Source organism: Eriocheir sinensis, chromosome 36 (assembly GCF_024679095.1).
Source record: "Eriocheir sinensis breed Jianghai 21 chromosome 36, ASM2467909v1, whole genome shotgun sequence".
Taxonomy (NCBI): Eukaryota; Metazoa; Arthropoda; class Malacostraca; order Decapoda; family Varunidae; genus Eriocheir; species Eriocheir sinensis.
This window is the reverse complement of record NC_066544.1, coordinates 2,596,686-2,617,090: the sequence shown is the minus strand read 5'-3', so window position 1 is coordinate 2,617,090 and position 20,405 is coordinate 2,596,686. Positions and strand designations below refer to the sequence as shown.

General features: G+C 45.1%; 2 protein-coding genes across 2 annotated transcripts in view; one reads left to right on the top strand and one right to left on the bottom strand.

Annotated features, from left to right (window-relative positions):
- The window catches only part of LOC127007973 (DNA mismatch repair protein Mlh3-like), an 81,334-nt gene that overhangs the window by 20,959 nt on the left and 39,970 nt on the right, over window positions 1-20,405 (bottom strand). The window contains exon 7 of the mRNA XM_050879517.1: window positions 4,326-4,622. Coding sequence (XP_050735474.1) covers window positions 4,326-4,622 — 297 coding nt within the window. The remainder of the gene's footprint in view (window positions 1-4,325; window positions 4,623-20,405) is intronic.
- Window positions 15,449-18,536, top strand: LOC127007620 (uncharacterized). The gene is made up of 2 exons (XM_050878762.1): window positions 15,449-16,629; window positions 16,754-18,536. The coding sequence occupies exon 2, from the start codon at window positions 16,902-16,904 to the stop codon at window positions 18,081-18,083; it is 1,182 nt and encodes a 393-aa protein (XP_050734719.1). The 5' UTR covers window positions 15,449-16,629; window positions 16,754-16,901; the 3' UTR covers window positions 18,084-18,536.

The following is a 20,405-nucleotide window of genomic DNA, read 5'->3' as shown; positions in this document are numbered from 1 at the left end:
ATAGAAGACCCTCTCAACAGGAATAACATGACTCCAGACTGGAGGCTGCAGAACGCTTAACCTCAGACCTTGCTATCATTTCCGATCAGGGTAAAATGAACCTTGTGTCCTTCAATGCCTCAAAAACTCAATTTCTCCACCTATCAACTCGAAACAATCTTCCAAACACCTCTTAAATTCCGCTGCCATGATGCCTCTCTTTCTATCTTCTATCGATATTTTTACAGTGACTGCTCTTCTGAACTTGTGCTATTGTGTATGCCTCCCCCCTTTCCGCGACCTCGCCACACACGACTTTCTACTCAAGCTCATCCTTATACTGTCCAAACCCCTTATGCAAGAGTTAACCAGCATCTTCACTCTTTCATCCCTTACGCTGGTAAACTCTGGAACAATCTTCCTTCATCTGTATTTCCTCCTGCCTACGACTTGAACTCTTTCAAGAGAAGGGTATCAGAACACCTCTCCTCCCGAAATTGACTTCTCTTTCGGCTGCTCCTCTCTAATCTTTTTAGGGGCAGTAAGTAGTGAGCTTTTTTTTTCATTATTTTTTTAAGCCCTTGAGCTGTCTCCTTTGTTGGAAAAAAAAAAAAAAAAAAAAAGGCCATCTTGAGTATATGTAGTCAAACCTCAACTTCAGATGGGGTTAAGTAACAGGCAGACCAGCAGATGTTGAAGATCCTCAGATATCTGCAGCCGCCCTTAATACTCTTATCAATGTTTAATTGGCTGACAGTATGGTATTTTTATTACAATTTAGTGCTGGTCTAGTAGTATAAGTATCTCTCATATATCACAGGGTTGGCTATTGTGAATCTCCTATCTTGTGGTGGTATAAAACCCACACTTTCAGTATATCATGGACATTTCTTGTGTATCGCTAGTGTGTTTTGATTGGTAGTGACCTATTGGCGCCTTCCACTCTGATTGGGATAATTTTATTGCCTCCCTGTACTGTGATTGAGGAAGAGACCCCATATGCATGAAAGTTGGTATGAAGGAAGCTTGAGTGAAGATCTGCCGATACCAATGCAAGACTCTCAATGGGTAACTTGTACAGTATGTAGATCAAGATCAAGGCTTGCTTTCCCACCAGAAGTCAGCCCTCAGCTCGTGGTCATATACAAACAAGTGTTAGTGATATCCACTTACACTAAACTTAACATAAATTAATGCAGATAGGGACTAATTACACTAAATACAAGATAAACTTGTAAGTACAGTAAGCCCTCAGTTATCTGGGTGCACCGTATTAGACCTCGACCATATCCGGGAGTTTTAAAAAATATTTGATTTTTTCCAAAAACAAAAACAAAAAATAAATAAATAAATAAATTGTTGCATGCCACCAAAAGTCGTTCAAATTGTCCGCACGATGCCTCTAAGCTCTGCCCAGGCGGCGTACCGCACCCATAAGACGCGCCCCAGCTTGCACGTAGCAATGATAATGACGTCCTGGTGCGAAGGTTCGCAGGAAAGCTGTATGGTTCGCCGTACAACTGGCACGTAAACGTCCTTGCCGAGCACTGCAGACCATATCGAAGTGACGAAAGTCAAGGCAGTGCAGGTTTAAATGGCGGGAGTATCAAAGGACTGTTTAAATGAAACACACAGTGCGAACCCTAGCTTAAGCCTTGATGACTGCCTAAATCCAGACTGGACTAGGTGAGTAGGGCTCCGTCCCCGTGGAGAAGGCGTGCGGGCCCGCTAGCACTCCTGCAGGAGTGAGGGCGGAATAAGAAATGCTGATAAGTACCCTCGGTCCGACATGTGAAGGAAGGATTTTACCATGTTTACGGTAAGGCGAGTAAAGGGGCCCGCAGGGGTTCGGATGTTCCGTGGGCCAGCCCGATCTGGAGGTGCGGGCTGGCCGTAAATCGTGGTTACTTCTTGTGGCTGGCCTCCCTGTGGTCCCACTGGATGCACTGTGCAGGGGGTACCTGCCCCCCCTGGCTCGCAAGGGCAACACAGTGTAAATAAACAGCCACAGATCACTGCGCAACCAGATGCGCCAGGTTGTCATTGACTCCTTGGTTATCCTCCCCACTCACACTCAGAGTGGGGTGGACTAGCGTACTGTGGGCCTTCAGGTTCATTGCCGGGCTTAAAAGGGTAGCGCCCTGGGGTGCCTGACCGGGCATCCATATAGAAGCCTGCTTTGAGCACTTGATGCCCTTTGCCGGCCCAGACTGCTTTGGGTATTGCTGGTATGCCTTTTGGTTGACTCGGGTGGTAAGGCCCACGGTGCTCGTAGCCACAAGGTTGCTAACGCAGCTACGCTGCGATAAAGCTGCAGGCGCGCGCCTAAGAACAGCACAGAGCGTCGGCCTTCCAGTTTTGTAAAACTGGACCCGTAAAAAGTTTCTTGTGGCAGTGCTGGGTCTGCTAGAAAGCCTACGTGGTAAACACAATGGTGCAGACTTGGGCGGTTAAGCTGCCACAAATACCTGGGCTTTTCCGGGTTGGGTCCAGGCCCTGCTGCTGTGATTGGCCAGGCAGGGGAACATTAGCTGCTGCCTGTGAACATGGGGCTAGGCACCCTAGCAATGGGTTAGTGGCTGAGGCTGTCACGCCTAATTGCCGAATCCCAAGTAACAGATCCCCCCATGGTGCAGCAGGACTGCGATAAGCCAGGGAGAGATTGCCGCGAGTGCTAACCGTGACGATGCTGCTCTAACCCTTTTCTCAGTGCCTGAAGCATGTCAGTCGTGCACATTTCACTCCCTGGTGCAGACTGACTGCTACAAAGCCATGGGGCGTACCATAGTATGAGTATGGACAGAAGCACCTATGCAGTACTCTGTCGTTGCCTTTATGGCGGGCCATGATCCAAAGTTGGGTTTTCGGGTCCGCAGACTTAACCTACACCATATCCGGGTTTTCCCATATCTGGGTGCCCCCGTGGCTCTATTAACCTGGATACGAGAGGGTTTACTGTACATTTAAAATCCTTGATACTTACTGGGACCTGCTAGAACTGGTCCTTCTTAGAGACTCGAGGCTACTGCTTTGAGGAGTAAACAAACATGGCGGAGCCTGCAACAGTGGCAGAGGGGTAACGGGTATAAAGTTTGTACGGTTGTACCACTGGGAACAGCAACAAATGGACCTTCCAAGGGCCCAGTAAACACTCAAACTCATTAATAATATACTGGATGTATATGGATATACATATGAGTATTAACACAAAAGGGTATCCTACGTGCACTGTAGTGATAACTCATTAACCTGGGACACAGAAAATATAATCAATAAAACTGGAATAACTTAACATCTCTTTCCTTCCCAAACGGAACATTACAGTGTTAAAGTAAACGAAATAATCCTTAAGTATAATACACATAGATGTTTTTCGGGTCTTTCAAGCTTGGCAACGTTGCCCCCACACTAATAACGATATTCAGTTAAAGTTATTGTTAAAACCGTTGATTAGGGAAGTTTTATGCGATAGTTATAGGTCAGGAAACGGAATATACTATGTGTGAGAGTGAGTGTGTAAAGGTTCGTGGCCTCACCATCCTCGCCACAGCCACCATCTTGTTTGTTTTGCAGCCGTGGCGAGGACGGTGAGGCCACGAACCTTTACACACTAACTCTCGCTTACTGGGCGGGTCAGGGCATTAAATAACACAACTAACCATCACATCAGACAATTAAGATCACCAGGAGAGCAGCAATACTAGCTTAAACACAACATATATAGGGAAAAACCGAGACTACATTACCCCTTGCCTGGACGTGTTAAATTATTACAGTCCTTATCTAATTTGTAATTTATGTGTATGTAAAACTATATAACAATGCTTAGAAATGCCTTAGAAATCCATTTTTTTTTAATTTGATCGAGATGGTCGAACGAAACCCTGTTTTCCCTGTTTGATTATAGTCCCACAGATCGCGGATTCGCGGAGATCGGGAATCTCGCGGAACCAAATACCCGTGAACGGCGGGGGGCTTCTGTATCTTATCTTATTAAAGGATGTATAATTGTATGTGTATGTAAAAATAAGGGAAAAAAATTACAAAAATCAAGAAAAATTGAGCTGTTGCCGATAAGTAAGGTTATTCCAATTTTAAGAATGCACATTTTGCGACCCGCCTAGTCAACCAAATTCTCGCAAAATTGGAGGGAGTACTGTATTAGCTTGGAAGTAGCAACAAAAGAAGTAGCAGAAGCAACAGCAGTAGTAACTTGTAGTAGAAGTAGTAGTAGTAGTAGTTTCATTGGTTACTAGTTGCAGTAGTAATGCAAGTAGCAGTCCCACTGAAGTAAGAAATAATAAGTACTAACAGCAAAAGTAGTATTATAAATGAGTTTCTCCCACCTTTGTGAAGTAAAGTCCTCGTTGGTTGAGCTTTTTGGAGTATGCCTCCATGAGCCTCACTTCATCCTCAGGCAGGTCCAGCTCCAGTGGGGGACTGACAGCAGAACTGCACAGGACAGACTCCCCTGATGCTAGTGTCTCAAAGTTCTCCTGAATGATGGTCTCTAGGCGTACCCGCTCATGGACAGCATGTTGGTCAAACAGAACCACTAGCTGACTGGCCTTGACTTGGGGTCCCTCAGGGCTGACATACTTGAGATTGCAGACAATAAACTTTTGGTCCAGCTGCCCCAACACCTGTGTGAGAAAAAGTAATGATGGATTGTGCATGTTTTAGGTTTGCCCCTTTTATTGGTTCTAAGCAGAATGCATGATGGTTATAGGCAGTGGTGGGCACAGTATAAATTGTGGCATACAATTTGACTTTTTGAGCCTGGAAAAATCTCTCCAAAACTAGGGGTTGACTTTTATGGCTAGGGTAAAATGTGAACCTTTACCACTGAGTGCCAACTGCAGCTGCCCGTACGCCCAACTGGGAGCAAGTTGTCGGTTGTCCATATAGATGGAAAACAATTGTTGCCATTGTGGCTATGAGCAACTGCGCAGTTGTATGTAAACAAACAGATGACGGCAGTGGCTGAGGAGTAGTGGAAGATGGCCTACTGTAAGACTCATAAAATGGACTAGCAGAGCTGCTTTGTTTACTATTTAATTGACAAAATAAGAGAACACCCCATGCTGTGGGACCACAGGAATGAAGACTTCGCCAAGAAGAATTTAAAAAGAAGTGAATGATCCGTGCTTTGTTTACACTGTGGACATGGGTAACCGACCTTGGACGTGTGTGATGCACACCGGAAAAGTTGGAGTTGCCAGTTGCCCTACTTCCAATGTGGTTGGAGGAAAAGGCCTAGTGTGACACCAGCTTAATATGTTTTTGCGGCATACCATACCGTAGCCTATCTATGTTTAAGTTTTGGCCTACCAGTAGAATACCATATTTTCGGGGCCAACTTATACAGCAAGTATAGGCCAAACCCATAATTTTGGGTTAATAATCTTGAGGTCGACTTGTACACCTGGTAGACTTGTACGCTGCAATTTATGGTAGTTATGCTATTCCATTAACCACTGATTAGCGAAGCTAACATTTTCCTTGGTCGATTAGTCCTTCCACTAACACTGGAAACTGTTAGTGAACCAATTAAATTCTCCTAAATTTTGTTCCTTTTTTTTTAAAAGGGAGGCAGCTCAAGGGCAATAAACAAAAATAGGAAAAAAAGTCCCGCTAGACATTGCTCCAATGAAAGAAAACAGAAAGAGAGGTTAAAAGAAAGGTCATTGTCGGGTGAAGAGATGTCCTGACACACTCTTTTTGAAAGAGTTCAAGTCATAGGCAGGAGGAAATACACTTTGTCCACTAAAAAAATGTGGTGCATGAGGCTGTACAAACTCTTTATTGTGTAGGTTTATGAATAATGACTTATTTTATGTTAAACACTGAAGAACAGAGGAATAATATTAAAATGTAAAACAGGGAGATATAATACTATACACAGAGGCCTCATGTCTAACACATATTTTTCCAGGGCATTTCATATCTAACACAACATTTCTAGGACAATTATTTAATAAGAAAAATATCTGTTTAACATTTAAAACGGTTCAATGCCCAACAAACCCCTGGGGACAGGTAGCCAAAATTTGCAGAGATTTTTGTTACCCGCAGAAAAAATGTCCATGGTGGACTGTACTTGTCATTCTCTGCCAATCAGCCAGAAGCATGGTGCATAATGCCATCCAGTAATATGAGCAGAGGCAGTCATTATACAAACTATGCACACTCATAAATGGAATAGAAAAATCAAACAATAAAAAAACTACTACTGAGAAGGGGAAGAGATGACGGAGAGTTAACCCTCTCGCACACGATGATGCATTTAGTGTCATCAAAGGGTAAAAGGTCCTGGCGCACAATGATGCGAAACGTGTCATAAAAGTTAAAAAAATTGATCAAAAATTAAGTTTTCGGTGAAAATGCGTCATTTGTTGGGATAAGTTTCTTAATAGTAACATATGTCAACCTTTCTAAGGAGTGTAGATGAGGAGCTTTGAGCGATTTTTAGTTGTTAGCCTACTCTGATGGGAGAGGAAAAAAATACAGTTTTCTCATGTAACTCGGGGACTAATAGGCGTATGAGGATTTTGAGGATACCATAACAATCCTCACTAGATTCCGCTTCGAAACATATTTGGCTAAAAAAGTTGGCCCACAAAATTTCGAGCTAGCGAGTGGGGAAGAGTTGGTACTTAGGATTTATTGTCTACAATATTCTATACGGAGACTTGAAACAAGTTTGTATTGTTTATATATATTTTTTCCTCTATTTTTATTTGCGCGTGTTCTAGTACAAGTCTTTATGAAGCCATTGATACCAAATTTATTGGGGTACGATGTATCTGTGAGGGTAAAATACGTCCGGGAATGTAGAGTACCGCAGCGGCAAAAAAAGGCTGGTCGGGCCTGAGAAATGCATAGTGAGTGGAACAGAAACTTATTGGAAACTGACGGTGTGCGAGAGGGTTAAGAGGTCATAAGAAAAGTTGAGAAAGGGAGTGTTTCTCAATGACAAAAAGAAGTACAGTTTTCTCCATAGTAATATAAATGCATGGAACAAATCAAAAGAAGTGGTGGAGGCAAAGTGTGTGTGGAATTTTGAAGAAAAACTGGACAAATATAGATATGGAGACAGGACCACATGAGTGTAGCTCAGGGCCTGTAAACTACAATTATGTAAATACAACTAAGTAAATACACACACACAGACACACACATAGTGAGTGTAAGGCTGCTTACATAGCTTAGTCACACGCTTGTCAGCGTCATGACAATTCATGACGATCATGAATCACCACCCCAGTTTTAACACTGATTTGTATGGGTTTTTGAAAGAAAACGTTTACACCAAATGCGTCGAGTCACGTCACGTCACGTCGCGTCGCGTCGAGTCACATATAGGACTGGACCTATTTTGACGTCAGTCACAGCGAGTCTGCCGTGGTGCCTTGAAGTATGCTGGTGGAACACCTTATCAACTTGCACACCTGTAGTTAGTGTTGATTTTTGTAATGGAAGGTCTAGTCAACTCCACCAGCTTCTTGAAATTTTCATGTGTCATCCTAAAAAAGTTGTAGAATTTTTCTGGATAGTTTACCAGGTCTGGGAATAAATGACTGAAGCTTCCAAAATCTGGCCTCTTGGTGTTCAAATGATGCATCCAGATTCGAGCTCTATTTTTTCGTCTGTGACGACGAAGCCAGAGCAAAGCAGTTACTTCAGCAAGAGAATATGCATCCATTCTCCATGAGGTCAAATGGGTGACTGAGTACTGACTTGACTCAGGTTGACGCAGTCGGTGTAAACGGAGATGCGTCAAAATGAATCGCATCAAATGACTTGACGTGACTCGACTCGACCCGACTCGCTTGGTGTAAACGCAGCCTAAGCTTGGAAAACAAGAATAGAGAAAGGATGACGATTGCAGTAACATATGTACCACCAAAAATTACATCATGGAGTAAAGAAGATTATGAAAACATGATTGATGACACCATACAGAGTTTGAGGAGATTACTTAAGGCAAACAAAGGAGTAATACTAGTTGGCGATTTCAATTGCAAAGAGGTTGACTGGGAGAGGTTTGAGAGCAATGGTAGTGATGTGGCATGGGGGAATAGATTCTTGAATTTAATGATGGAAAATTTGATGATACAAAGGGTGTAGGAAAGCACTAGGTATAGAAGAGACGACGAACCGGCAAGACTGGATTTGGTGTTGACAAGAGAAATTCACGTGAAGGATGAATTGAGGTATGATTGCCCCCTGGGAAAAAGTGATCACGTGATCATAGAGCTGGAAATGGAGGAGGGAGGAAGGGAACAAGACGAGACTTATAGAAGCGATAGATTAAACTATAGGAAAGCAGAGGTGGAAAACCTCAAGAAGTTTTTTGGTGAAATGGATTGGAGAGTTAATGAGTACAAGCAAAGTTCAAGGAAAGTATGATATTTTCATGAAGTCGTACAACACAGGTGTTATGAAGTTTGTACCAAAATACAGACCGAGGGAGAGGGCTAAAAAGGACTGGTTTAATGCAAGATGTGCAAAGGCAAAAGAGAGACAAAGCGTGGTCAAGATTAAAAAGAAACAAAAATCAAAGAAACAAAGAAGACTTTAAGGCAGCGAGAAATGAGTACGTGAAAGTGAAAAAGGAAGAAGAGAAACGATACGAAAAGGATATTGTGAAAAAGTGTAAAGAACAACCGAAACTATTTTATAGATTTATAAATGGAAAAATTAAATCAAGAGAAACAATTGAAAGACTGACTGAAGAGAATGTAGAGATCGAGGATCCCAAAGGCATGGCGGAAATATTCAACAAAAATTCCAGCAAGTGTTTACCAAAGAATCATTATTTAATGAACCACAAAAAAACAACTTAGATGTATACATGGAAGAGGTCAAAATAGATAAAGAGGAGATAAAAAAAAAAACTATTGGGGGAATTGGAAGAAGGGAAGGCCGTGGGACCGGATGGAGTTTCAGGTTTTATACTTAAAGAGTGCAGTAATGAGTTAGTCGGCCCGATATATGACATCATTAGGTGCTCAATAAAAACTGGCACAGTGCCTAGGGAGTGGAAGAGGGCAGAAGTGATAACTATATACAAAAGTGGAAAAAAGGAAGAACCCCTAAATTACAGACCGGTGTTTCTGACCAGCGTAGTATGTAAAATATGTGAGAAATTAATAAAAGAACAATGGATGAGATTTCTAGAAGAACATAATCTAATCACAAACAATCAATATGGGTTTAGGAAAGGCTGCTCATGTGTGACAAACTTGCTGTGCTTTTACTCAAGAGTGACGGACATATTACAGGAAAGAGACGGATGGGTGGATTGCATTTACCTAGACTTAATAAAGGCATTTGACAAAGTTCCACATTCAAGACTGCTGTGGAAACTAGAAAATAAGGGAGGATTGAGAGGGAAAATGAAGTGCTGGATGGAAAGCTACTTAAGAGGAAGAGAGATGAGAACCGTGGTTAAGGACACTAGATTGGAATGGAGAACGGTGGAAAGTGGAGTGCCCCAGGGGTCGGTTTTAGCACCAGTACTCTTCCTAGTCTATATTAATGATATGCCAGAGGGAATAAACAGCTACATGAACCTGTTCGCAGATGATGCTAAACTGCAAAGACATATAAGAAACAGTGAAGACTGCAAGGAGCTGCAAGAAGACCTAAACAAGATTTGGAAATGGAGTCAGAAATGGGAGATGAAATTCAACGTGAAGAAATGTCATGTTATGGAAATGGGAAAAAATGTAGAAAGACCAAAATGGACATATAAAATGGGAGATGGTGAAATGTTGAAGAAAGTAAATGAAGAGAGAGACCTGGGAGTAATAATGCAAGATTATATGCAACCTGAAACTCATATAAATCGGATCTTCGGTGATACATATAACATGGTGAGAAATATGGGTATAGCATTCCACTACATGGACAAAGAAATGATGAAAAAATTAATTACTACTATGATCAGACGTAAACTAGAATACACAGAAACAGTGTGGTCTCCACATATGAAGAAACACATAAAAAAACTAGAAAGAATACAGAGGATGGCAACAAAAATGGTTCCAGAACTGGAAAGACGGACATATGAAGAGAGACTAAAGGAAATGGACTCACCAACACTAGAACAAAAAGAAAAAGAGGAGACCTAATACAAATATATAGGCTATTGAGTAAAATGGAAGAAGTGGATAACGAGCAATTGCTAAGAGAGAAGAACCTTCCAGCAGGAATACTAGAGGACATAGTGAAAAGTTGAGGAAGGGAAGATGCTCAAGAGACATAAAGAAATATAGCTGCCCACAAAGAAATATAGAGGTTTGGAACAGACTAAGTGAAGAAATAGTATCGGCGAAGAGTGTGCAGAGCTTCAAGGAAAAGTTGGATAATTATAGATACGGAGACGGGACCACACGAGCGTAAGCCCAGGCCCTGTAAAATTACAACTAGGTAAAACTAGGTAAATACACACACACACACACACGTCTATGGGGATGTAAAGGAAATCTATGAAATATTTAATGAAAACTTTCACAAAGTATTTACCCAAGAGACAGAATTTCAAGAGGGATTATGAGAGAAGTGTCAAAAAAAAAATAGAAAACATAAAAGTGGAGAAAGAAGAGATACTGGGGCTATTGAAAGCACTAGATAGTAGCAAGGCAATGGGTCCAGATGAAATATCAGGTCAAGTACTGAAAGAGTGCAGTGAACAGTTCATAGAACCAATTCATGACATTATAAGTTGATCACTAAAGACTGAAGAAGTCCCAGTGTAATGGAAGAGGGCACATGTCCCATTATATAAGAGTGGAAATAAACAAGAGCCTCTGAACTATAGACTGGTTTCTCAAACAAGTGTAATGTGCAAACTCTGTGAGAAAGTAATCAAAAGGCAGTGGGTGGACCACCTGGAAAGAGAGAAGATAATAAATATAGATTGGGAGACAGGACTGTCCGGGCTGGAGTTCAGGCTCTGTATACTACAAATAGGTAAATATGTACACAAATGCATTGGATTCTGTGTAAAGTGTAAACAAAGAGAGCTGGAGAGGATCAGCTGACTACAACTTCAGGTTTAGTCTGTGGTTGGAAAGTTTCGTTTAGGTGGCACAACATCTGTGGTCATATGCCGGAGAGAGACAGGAGGGGGAAGGAAGTATGGGAGATGGGAACAGATCCCAGGAGACAGGACACAACCCCCAATTAATAACTGGTACCCATTCACTGCTGGGTGGACAGGGGCATAGGGTATCGGAAAAGCCGCCCAAATTTTTCCACTCCGCCCGGGAATCGAACCCGGGCCCTCTCAGTTGTGAGCCAAGTGTGCTAACCACTGCACCACGAAGCCCCCCTTAGTCTGTGGTACTTTGAGCATCAGGAATAGGGTAGAATACAAAAGTATTATTGGCAATGGCAAATGCCATGCCACCTATCACTAGTATTGACAATAAAGAAGCAGAACGAGAACACTGCCCTGAGAAACACCATACCTGACTTGAGTAAGGCTACTAAAATACCATCAATGGCAATGTGTTGATGCCTGTCAGACAAAATATAAAATGAGCCATTTATTTCTACTGACAAAAGTTTAAACAGTAGTGCCTGATGATAAACTAAATCAAATGCAGAGAAGCTTGAATCTGATGCACCAAAGTCAAGAGTGCACCAAAGGTACCCAAATTTTTTTCTAAAACCAAATTGGGTATCTGGTAACAAGTTATTGAAATTCAAGGAATGGAAAGACATTTTGCAAGTAGTAGTCACTCAAACACTTTTTATAGGACTGGAATAATGGATACTGGCCTGTACTCATTAGCGAGGTGACAACTGAGGATCCTTTAGAGCAGGGGTTCTTAACTGGGGGTATCCATATCCCTCGGGGGTATGGGAACCAAATGCTGGGGGTATGGGACTTAATCTTTGAATATTAATATATATTTGATTTATTAATAATGGTTAGAATAATACATTATAACTCGCACTGCTATGCAGTATTTATAATTTGTGTTATTTCGTGACTAAAATTAATTAGCACTTAGTTGTATTACATTTCTTCTCTAGAATATATATTATAATATTTGGAAAGCAATTAAGTGTGGTTCTAAATATGGTGACAGGGCCATAATTTCTTGGGGTGCTATAGCCCAACAATAATTTCTATATCAGCCTCAAAATCCCCCTAAAACTGCTTATTTTTCAAAACTTTTCCACCACCTGTGCATGCTCGCTTCGCTCGCCTCCCCCCACCTCATGAACCTAGGATGCTCTCTAGCCCCCCCAAAAAATCTACCAAAAGTACGGACCTGGGGGAAAACATCAAACCACCCAATATATTTGGCAACCCTGTCATGAATGTCTTGCAACTCTTCACTGTGTTTTGAATATTATGAATGATAGTTGAGCTGTAGGTGCAGTCACAGTTAGGTGATGATGATTTCAGCAGTCAAGCGAAGGGGTATGTGACCATACTGAGCAATCCAATGGGGGTCTGGGATCATCGAATGGTTAAGAACCCATGCTTTAGAGATAAGTGTAACATTTGCAATACACCAACAAGTGGAAAAGTTTCCTTTACTAAACTGTGAAAAATAACTGCTAACTTAGGGGATAAAATTTTGGCAACACATGAGAAGTGGCAAAAGGCCATGAAGATTCATGCCACCATTGGAGTCAAGGTCAAGAAAACTTGTTATGCTCTAAAGACTTAAATAAGTACAAATTATGTTGGGAAGGATTGGGAAAAACAAATACATAAGGTAGAACACCCTTCTCATTACACACACACACCACCACCAAGGTGGAGGTTCACCAGCCTCCTCACACCCTCCACCACCACACAGAGCCTCCGCACTCACCGCCTGAGGCTGCAGCTGACATCACTGCTCACACTCTGAGCCCACAAGCAATGGCAAGCCCCCCTCACAGTGTAACCCATCCACCCTTACACTCTGCCAGACCATCTAGGCCTTAAAACCTACAACCGCATCCACCACAACCTTCATACAACTCCTCCTCACCCCCTGACATGGACGATTTTATCCCAGGTTTATTTACCCTTCTCACGAAGGGCTGCCAACTCTACCAGCAGGGTCTGTCTCTTATGGACATCCTCAAGACTCGGTGGCCCACTGTCTCCATGTTAATGTCTGTCCTCCTTCAGTGATGGCTCTTTCCTTCCTGCTCTGGAATGCCCGGTCTCTCCTTAGGAAATCACAAGAGCTCCACATCTTCCTGACGGACACACTGCCCTTAGTGGTTGGGCTGTGAGACCTGGCTTCCACCTCACTCTCACCTTACCTGGGTACACCATCATCAAGGAGGATCGCCAGCAGGGACAGGTGGAGTCCTCCTTGCTCTCCGGGAGGAACTGGTGCACACAGAGCTCAGGCTTCCCAGGTGGCCGGGTGGTTGCCTGGAGGTAACCACTGCCAGGATTGGGCTCCGGAGGGGCTGGCTTACCGTGGCAGTATGCTACAATCCAGGTGGTGACCACTTACCAGGAGCTAGAACACTACCTCTCCTTCCCACCTCCAGTGTTGGTCATGGGGGACTTTAACAATCTCCACCACTGCTGGGACCCTAGCCTGCCTCCACACCACAGGCACACCCTGGGTAACATCTTATTCTGGGTCCTCCAGGGCTTGCCACACCTGTGGTGGGGGGTGGTGGCCCCTGCCTCTGCGAATACGTGGAGTGCCCCCAAAGCTGCGCTCAAGCTCACAGTGGTCCGGGCCCTCTGAGGAGGAGTCTGGATCTTCCAAACACACCGAAACAAGAGCTGGCAAGGGGTGCACCGTGAAATGGGTCGCACCCTGTGCAGAACACTGAGGCAATGTGCAAATGAAAAGATCTGGATTGCGATAGTGATGTGAGACATGTAAAGACCTGGAAAGAGATGAGAAGTGCTGTTAAGTGTTGCACGAAGCCAATAATGGCACCCATCCATCCCTGGCAACTAGGTACCACCCCCACACTGGAGCAGCATCGGTCCTAGACCTGTTCCTCGGCGACCCAGCACTCAACACCCTAGTGTTTTCTACAGGCCCTTACATGGAGAGTGACCACCTCCCCATCTCAACCTCTCTCCCTCAGGTCACCCCCAGAGGTGACCCAGGATACTTGCCATGGTGGAAAATAAGTCACTGAGTGGTCAAAATTCCAGCAGGTCCTACAAAGCCCCCCTGGCCTCTCCACCCACCCACTGGGGGAGGCAGCAGGTGCCCTACACCAAACACTGGAGGTAGCTGGGCGAGCAGCATTCCACTCATCACCTGCCGCACCCCCCGTCGCCCAGGGAAGGCATGATGGAACGACACCTGCCAGCAGGTAGTAACAGCCCGTTGCCGAGCCTGGAACCAGTGGCGCAGGACACTGACGCCTCTGGCAGGCCAGAAGTACCACCGCCTCGATGCCATCTGCTTGAGGACCATCCTCCAATCCAAGAGGAAGGCATGGGGATTCCATTGCTCCTCCCTCTCCTTCTCTTCTTCCAAGAGGATGTGGGACTTCCTGCATGCCATGGAAGGCAGGAAGGTGCACCAACCCCTTCCCCTCACCAATAACACCCAAGCCCAGCTGGATGACCAACAGAAGCCGGAAGTTCTGGCCAACTTCTACAGCACAAGGATAGGTGTTGCACCCACCCTCCATCTGCCCCAGCACATCCACAGCACTATAGATGACGCCATCAACTCTTCGGGCATCCCAGAGCCCATTCAGCCATTCAACCCGGCAGAGACAACCCAGGCAAAGGCTCCCTAAGACAAGGGAAAGCCGCAGGCCACGATTTCATACCATACCACTTCCTCACATACCTCACTCCCAACATCCAAGACCACCTCCTGCAGATCCTTAACACCAGCTGGTGGACAGGAGAGTTCCCTTCCTGCTGGAAGTTGTCCATCCTCATCCCTATCCTTAAACCAGGCAAGGACCCGTCACTGCCATCAGCTTATAGGCCAATAGCCCTACTCTCCTGCACTGGCAAGCTAATGGAGCGCCTGGCGGCTCCCCGACTGTCCAGGTGGGTGGAAGAGAAGCGCCTGCTGAGGGGGGAGCAGTGCAGCTTCCGTCCCCACTGGAGCACCCTGGATGTTCTGGCACAGATGGATTACCACATCTGAGACACTTACTGCCAGCGACAGGTCATGTCAGCCCTCTTTGTGGACCTAGAGGAGGCCTTTGACTCAGCACCACAAGAGGGAGTCACAAACTGGCCAGCATGGGGATTACTGGCACCACCCTCACCTGGGTTAGAGACTTCCTCTCTGGCCGCTCCTTTCAGGTGGCGGTGGGAGCCTCCAAGTCATCATCACACCCAATACGAAGAGCAGTGCCACAGGGTTCTGTCTTCAGTCCTCGGCTATTTAACATCCTTATGTCGGACCTCCAGGTGCCTCACCACTCACATCTCATATATGCTGATGACATCACCATCGTCAGCAGGGCACCAACACTAGTTGAGTCACAGTATCACCTGTAAACATGTAAATATTAATCCTAAATATCTATCCGTTTCCACTTCTTCTCCTTCTATCTGTATAAATCCTTTTGTGACTAGGCAACCTCATGAACGAAAGATGACGCACATAGCTTGTGCGGCTGCCGAGAGCAGTCATCATTTCGTCTCGATAGAGTTCACATCACCGCTCCGTGTAAGACACAAAACCAGTAAAAAGACAAGTTAAGCAAGGACTTTAACTCCAAACCTGCTAAACTTATATTGGTGGCAGCGGTTACAAAGCGATTACAGAGCGATTACAAAGCGATTACAAAGGATTTATCATCAAATACTACTGGCCTACACAAAGTGCCTCAAATTACGTGGTGACTCCATACCAGTGAACCAGTGTGAACTCCAGCACAAATCGACAAATCCAGCACACCCTCTCTACAATTACGGGATTACTACACTCCCTATGAGACGACTACAAGCCCCATCGCTCGTACTTGCACCTACAAAAGAGGTCACCACCTACGTTGTATCACCAAAACAACAATCTGTGCCACCACTCAGCAAACGTCCGTGACCAGTCTACCCAAAAATCCCACCTCAATTAACGGGATTAACCCCTGCCGCGCTCCCCCAACCCTGTATCTTCACAGTCACAAGAGGAGGAAGAGGAAGCCGTATTAGTAGTGAAGAGGTAGTAGCCGCGGCCAAGCAGCTCAAATCAACGCGTAAGCAGTCAGCGTCAGCGTGCCGTCAATCACAGCATCGGCAACACCCACCCCCGGCTAGTGGAACGCGCCGCACAATTTTGGTTTGTCACCTGCACTATCACTCAAGTAAGACGAAACGTTGTTCCATAATTTAGTACATGTACTGTCGAAACCCCCCCATTCAAATAACATTCTCACCCTCGTCTCCCATTCTCCACTAATTTCCCCAAATATAATCGCCATTTCATTTGTTCTTAATCCCTTACACGGATTACATTTAAATTCCTATCCCTACTCTCTTGTAATCCATACCGTTCGCCTTCAGCGCTCCTCCCCTCCCCGTTCACCAGCCCTACCCCTCTTTCGCCGGCGGCAGCCACGCCTTGCTGATCCCAGTGATATGTGTCGCCATCTGCACATCTGCTGATCCCAGTCATTTATGCCCTTGTACCGACCCACTCTCTCCTCAAGCGACCTCACGACTGCTTCACACCCAAGGTATCTTACCATTTCCTTACGGATTACCTACGAATCTTCTTATCACCTTCCCTTTAATCTTACTTACAATTTCCCTTCCTATAATTTTCCTTATATACGTCCTAATATCTCCCGTACATTACAGCTTGTGCCGGTGAGCAGAGAGAAGTGAGTTAACCCACATCTCCTGCGTCCCAGTCTCCCCCCTCACCATACATCAGCCATACCATCATGCTCTGGTCTCCTTACAAATGCATCAGACACAGCTAAGTGACTCCCCCGTCTAACTCCCCATGTCCCAGGATCGAAAATTGGAAGAGGCTCTATCCTCTGCCTTCAGCGGTTTAACGATTGCTACTCCCCATCACACAGTCCTCCGTTCAGGAGCTGCTTATCCAAAACCTATTCCCCCAGCACCCCTATTACCTCCTGCAAAGAAGCTCCACACAGACTTCTCACCAGAGCTTTCCCAGTCTACTTCTTCCCAGACAGAACAGCACCAAAGTGACCCAACCATGAGTGACAAACCTCAAAACGTCATTTTAAGGGGCGAGGATAAAAATCCAAAATATACGGGCTCAGAGGAGACCGGCCCCGACCTCCTAACTCACCTTCAGAGGGTAGAGGATGCTTTTACCAAATTCCAATATACAAATGAAAAGGAGAAATTGGCCCACCTTTACGACAGCATCCACACGGGCCCTTGTCGGGCTCAATCCATTATCAAAAGTGACGCATTCAAGAAAGCCAAAACATATGATGAAGCGAAAGCAAATCTCATCAGCCATTTCGGCTCCACATGCAAACAGGGTGCCCTGTCAGTCTTGTTCCGCCTAGCGGCTACCTACCGTCCCAAAATAAAGGCTAATATTGCAGTGGATGACTGTTTAGGCGTCGCGGGTGGAGCCTTCACAGAGTTTGAAACCCAATTCCGTCACTCCCCGTGGACTACCGATGAGAAAATGAACCTTGAGGATGTGAGCCGCCTTTTCTCATACTTTGTCTTTCTCCTCAATTGCACGGAGACACTCTTCAAAGAGTTACAAAAGGAAGAACCCCTACCAAAAGGTAGAACCCTTTTCAACCACATCAGTCCCCTGTCGGGACGAGAGCCACCAACAGAACCCCCATCCTCAGCGGTGAGGGGTGTCAGAATTCAGAGGGGGCGTCCCCAAAGTCGCTCCCCGACCGGAGCTCAGACCCCTAGGAACCGCTCTACCACACCCCGCGGCCGCCGCCCTTACACTAGAGGCAGGAGTCGCGGGCGTGGCTATAACACTCAATATTGTTACAACTGCAGAATCACAGGACACCATACACGTAATTGCTGGTACGGCAGCAACACCCAACAGTCAAATCAATATTGTTCCTACCATAAGACATCAGGCCATTACACCAAGGATTGCCGCGCGAGGCCCCGGGGAGGTACCTCGTCGGGGGAAGCCTCGCGCGCCACGTCTCCCGCAATAACATAGGCTCAGGTACAAAATCACACCAGGTGCGTGGTATTCATACAACACCCCTAACCCGCACACCTTTAAACAAACCAAGTACATCCACAGCTCATTTTGACATTGAAACCCAACCTACGGATGTTGAAACCACTACCATGAAACACCACCGCATTGCTCTTTATCCCCAATCCTCCCTTGCCATGACTGTCCCTGCTAAGTGTAATGGTCGCCAAATTAGTGTTTTCATGGACACAGGGGCATGTCCCAATATCATAAACATCGGTACATTGCGTGCTTTACATGACGCAAAGACAACCTTGGTATTGGAACCTCCCTGCCTAAAATTAAGTGGACTAGATGACACATCATTTAAAGTAGTTGGACACACCCCCTTGTCTATCCAGTTGGCTAACTCCCTGTCCCCGATTACAGCCACCTTTCATGTGTGTCATGGTTTGAATATCCCAGGTGATATTCTTTGGGTCTTCAATCTATGGGAACACTGCTTGTCCCTAGCTCCAGCAGAAGATTGTGTTTACCAACATGAAACACCAATTAGAACACTCACGGCCCCAAAGCCATTGTTGTGCACTTCTCCCTCCGCCGATGGAGAATATACTCATCTTTCTAGCGTGGCCCAGCGGTCACTGGTTGATACTTCATCTCCAGCAGTGCATGTTATTAAGGAACAAAGTGCATCATCCTCCAATACATTACCTCCCTCTCCCTCTTCTTCCTCTTCGCAAGAGCATTTGAGGGTCCACGGCGTTCTGGCGAATGACGTCACGTTAGAAGGACGTGGATCAGCTATGCTTCAAATGCGTCTTGCTGGTATAAGTGATGAATGTGAGGCTATCTGTATGAGTGAGAGCTTGAAGATGAATGCCATGACTATGGAGGATGCACTTTGCAAGGTAGATAAAAATGGTCAAACCTTCCTAATAATGCACAACTCATCCCCATACGTACGCAAGTTCCGTCAAGGGACATGCGTCGTTGACTTTGAAGTTCTACCTGAACGCATAGGTAGCGTACAGGAATCAGAGATCATCTCCCCCTCTGAGATCTTGCGGAGTGATCAACATAAACAAAAAGTAAATGATTACCTAACTACTCATCTAGAAGATCTGGCTTTTCCAGAAGCAAGGGAGAAATTGCACAACCTACTAGAGACATACCACTCCATTGTCAGTCTGCCGTATGATCCTATTGGATCCACAAATGTTTTAACACATTCAATACCGGTTGATCCCAATACCAACCCCATCTATGTGCCTGCATACAGAACACCACACTCTCAAAGACCTATCCTAGATACTGCAGTTAAAGACATGTTAGCATCAGGTATCATAGAACACACTACTTCTCCCTGGAACTTTCCCATTTTCCTTGTGAAGAAGAAAAACGGCCAATTTCGGCCAGTTGTTGACTACAGGAAACTAAATGCTGTTTCGCACCCTCAAAGATACCCCTTACCTCACTTGCAGGATATTTTAAGCAGCATGGGCACCAACAACAAGGTTTTCACGACCTTAGATTTAGCAAGTGGCTATTGGCAGGTTGACCTCGATGAGCATAGTAAACCGCTCACAGCCTTCTCTACCCCTTCGGGTCACTGGCAGTTTCGTAAACTCCCCTTTGGAGTTAGTGGTGCGCCACTAACGTTCCAAAGGCTAGTCAACAAAGTTTTGCATGGCCTCCTTGGCAAACAGGTTTTCGCCTTTATAGATGACATCATCATAGTGTCACAGGATGTCGACTCACACATTACCTTACTACAAGAAGTATTTGATCGCCTTTACCAGGCAGGTCTAACTCTGCGATTCCCAAAATGTCATTTTTTGCGTCCAAGCATCACATACTTAGGCCATGTACTAGATCAGAATGGTGTACATACGACTCCTGATAAAGTCAAGGCTATTTTTAACTATCCTGTGCCCACAGACGTGAAATCTGTCCGCTCCTTCCTAGGACTGTCCGGGTACTATCGATCCTTTATCAAGGACTATTCACGCAGTGCAAGACCCTCACTCAACTTTTATGCAAAGACTCCACATTTACATGGGGGCGGAACATCAGGAAGCTTTTGATTCCTTAGAACAACACTAACATCCCCGCCTGTCCTGGCCTACCCAGACCACACAAAGACTTTTCCTGTACACAGATGCTTGTGGCAGGGCCTAGGAGCAGCTCTCATGCAATATTATGTTAGAAATAAATTACAACCTCTAGCATATGCAAGTCGCACGCTCAACAAAGCAGAATCAAACTACAGTACTACCCACCTTGAGGCCCTTGCGGTCGTGTGGGCATTACGTCATTTTCGTGACATCATTTATGGCT